Genomic DNA, 1574 nt, shown 5'->3' on the forward strand with positions numbered 1-1574 from the left:
CCCACCGGGGATGTTCAGCACCCAGGGAGGATGCCAAGCACCCAGCAGGGCTGATAGGTGCCCACCAGGGATGTTCAGCACCCAAGGAGGATGCCAAGCACCCAGCAGGGATTCTAAGCACCCATCAAGGATGCCAAGCACCCATGGAGGACACCAAGCACCCGGCGGGGATGCCAGCAAGGGTGACCGGGGCCCCGTACCTGGTACTTGACGCCGTGGGGGAAGTACTCCATGAAGACATCGGACTCGTTGCCCTGCACCTCGCGGTACTGCACAGGCCGCTCGCCCAGCAGCGCGTTGAGCTGGGTGGAGAGCATGGCGCAGGCCCCTTGCTCGTCCTGTGACGAGTCCCGCCCTGGGGGGGGGGGACAAGGTCCCCTGAGCACGCCGTGCCACGCCACGCCATGCCATGCTGCGCCGTGGGACCGCGGCTCACCGATCCAGAGGTGCAGGTGGGCTCGCTCGTCGGGGCCGTTGTACAGCACCAGGTAGGAGTCCCCCGAGAAGAAGACGCCGGCGGTGGCCTCAGCCACGGCCACGGGCCGCAGCTTCTCCACCCGCCACACGTGCAGGCCGGGCTGGGTGGCGGCAGGGCCGAAGGGCGAGCTGCTGCGGGGGGCGAGGGGTGGCCGTGAGCAGCGGCGTGTACATGGTGGAGCTGGCGGGGGTCAGAGCGCGGTGGCCTGATGGAGAGACAGATGCCCCGATGGACAACCTGAAGGTAGATGGACACCCTGATGGAAAGACAGATGCCTTGATAGATAGACAGACACCCTGAAGGACAGATGGACACCTGATGGACACCCCAATGGACACCCTGAAGGACAGACAGACACCCTGACAGATAGATGGACACCCTGATGGACACCCCGACGGACAGATGGACTCCCTGATGGATAAACGGACACCCTGATGGACACCCTGAAGGACAGACAGACACCCCAACAGATAAGACACCCCAAAAGATAGACAGACACCCTGACAGACACCCTGAAGGACAGATGGATACCTGATGGACACCCCGACGGACAGATGGACAACCCGATGGATAAACGGACACCCCAACAGACAGAGGGACATCCCGACAGGTAGATGGACACCCTGATGGACACCCCAACAGACAGATGGACTCCCTGAAGGATAGACAGACACCCTGATGGACACCCTGATGGATAGGCAGCCACCCTGATGGATAGATGGGCACCCCCAAGGGACAGACAGACACCCCAATGGATAGACAGACACCCACACAGACAGAGGGACCCCCCGACAGATAGAGGGACCCCCCCCCGATGGATGGACAGACCCCCCGACAGACACGCTGACAGGCAGAGGGACCTTCCCCCCCCAACACATAACCTGACACCCCAACGGACAGACGGACACCCTGAAGAATAGACAGACACCCTGACAGATAGACGGACGCCCCTGAAGGATAGACAGACACCCTGATGGACACCCCGATGGATAGATAGGCACCCCGAGGGACAGACAGACAGACAGACACCCCAATGGATAGACAGACACCCACACAGACAGCGGGACCCCTCCACAGATAGAGGGACCCCCCCCCG

The 1574-nt window shown here is 62.1% G+C and overlaps 1 protein-coding gene across 1 annotated transcript in view; it reads right to left on the reverse strand.

Moving 5' to 3' along the window:
• Window positions 1-1080, reverse strand: part of CAPG (capping actin protein, gelsolin like) — a 3840-nt gene extending 2760 nt beyond the window's left edge. The window contains exons 1-3 of the mRNA XM_026076200.1: window positions 1071-1080; window positions 437-658; window positions 201-355 (exon numbers count right to left, since the gene is read on the reverse strand). Of these exons, the coding sequence (XP_025931985.1) occupies window positions 201-355; window positions 437-658; window positions 1071-1080 (387 nt within the window). The remainder of the gene's footprint in view (window positions 1-200; window positions 356-436; window positions 659-1070) is intronic.
• Window positions 1081-1574: the final 494 nt, after the last annotated feature.

This window comes from Apteryx rowi, unplaced genomic scaffold (assembly GCF_003343035.1).
Source record: "Apteryx rowi isolate R43461 unplaced genomic scaffold, aptRow1 scaffold_1103, whole genome shotgun sequence".
In the NCBI taxonomy this organism is placed as follows: Eukaryota; Metazoa; Chordata; class Aves; order Apterygiformes; family Apterygidae; genus Apteryx; species Apteryx rowi.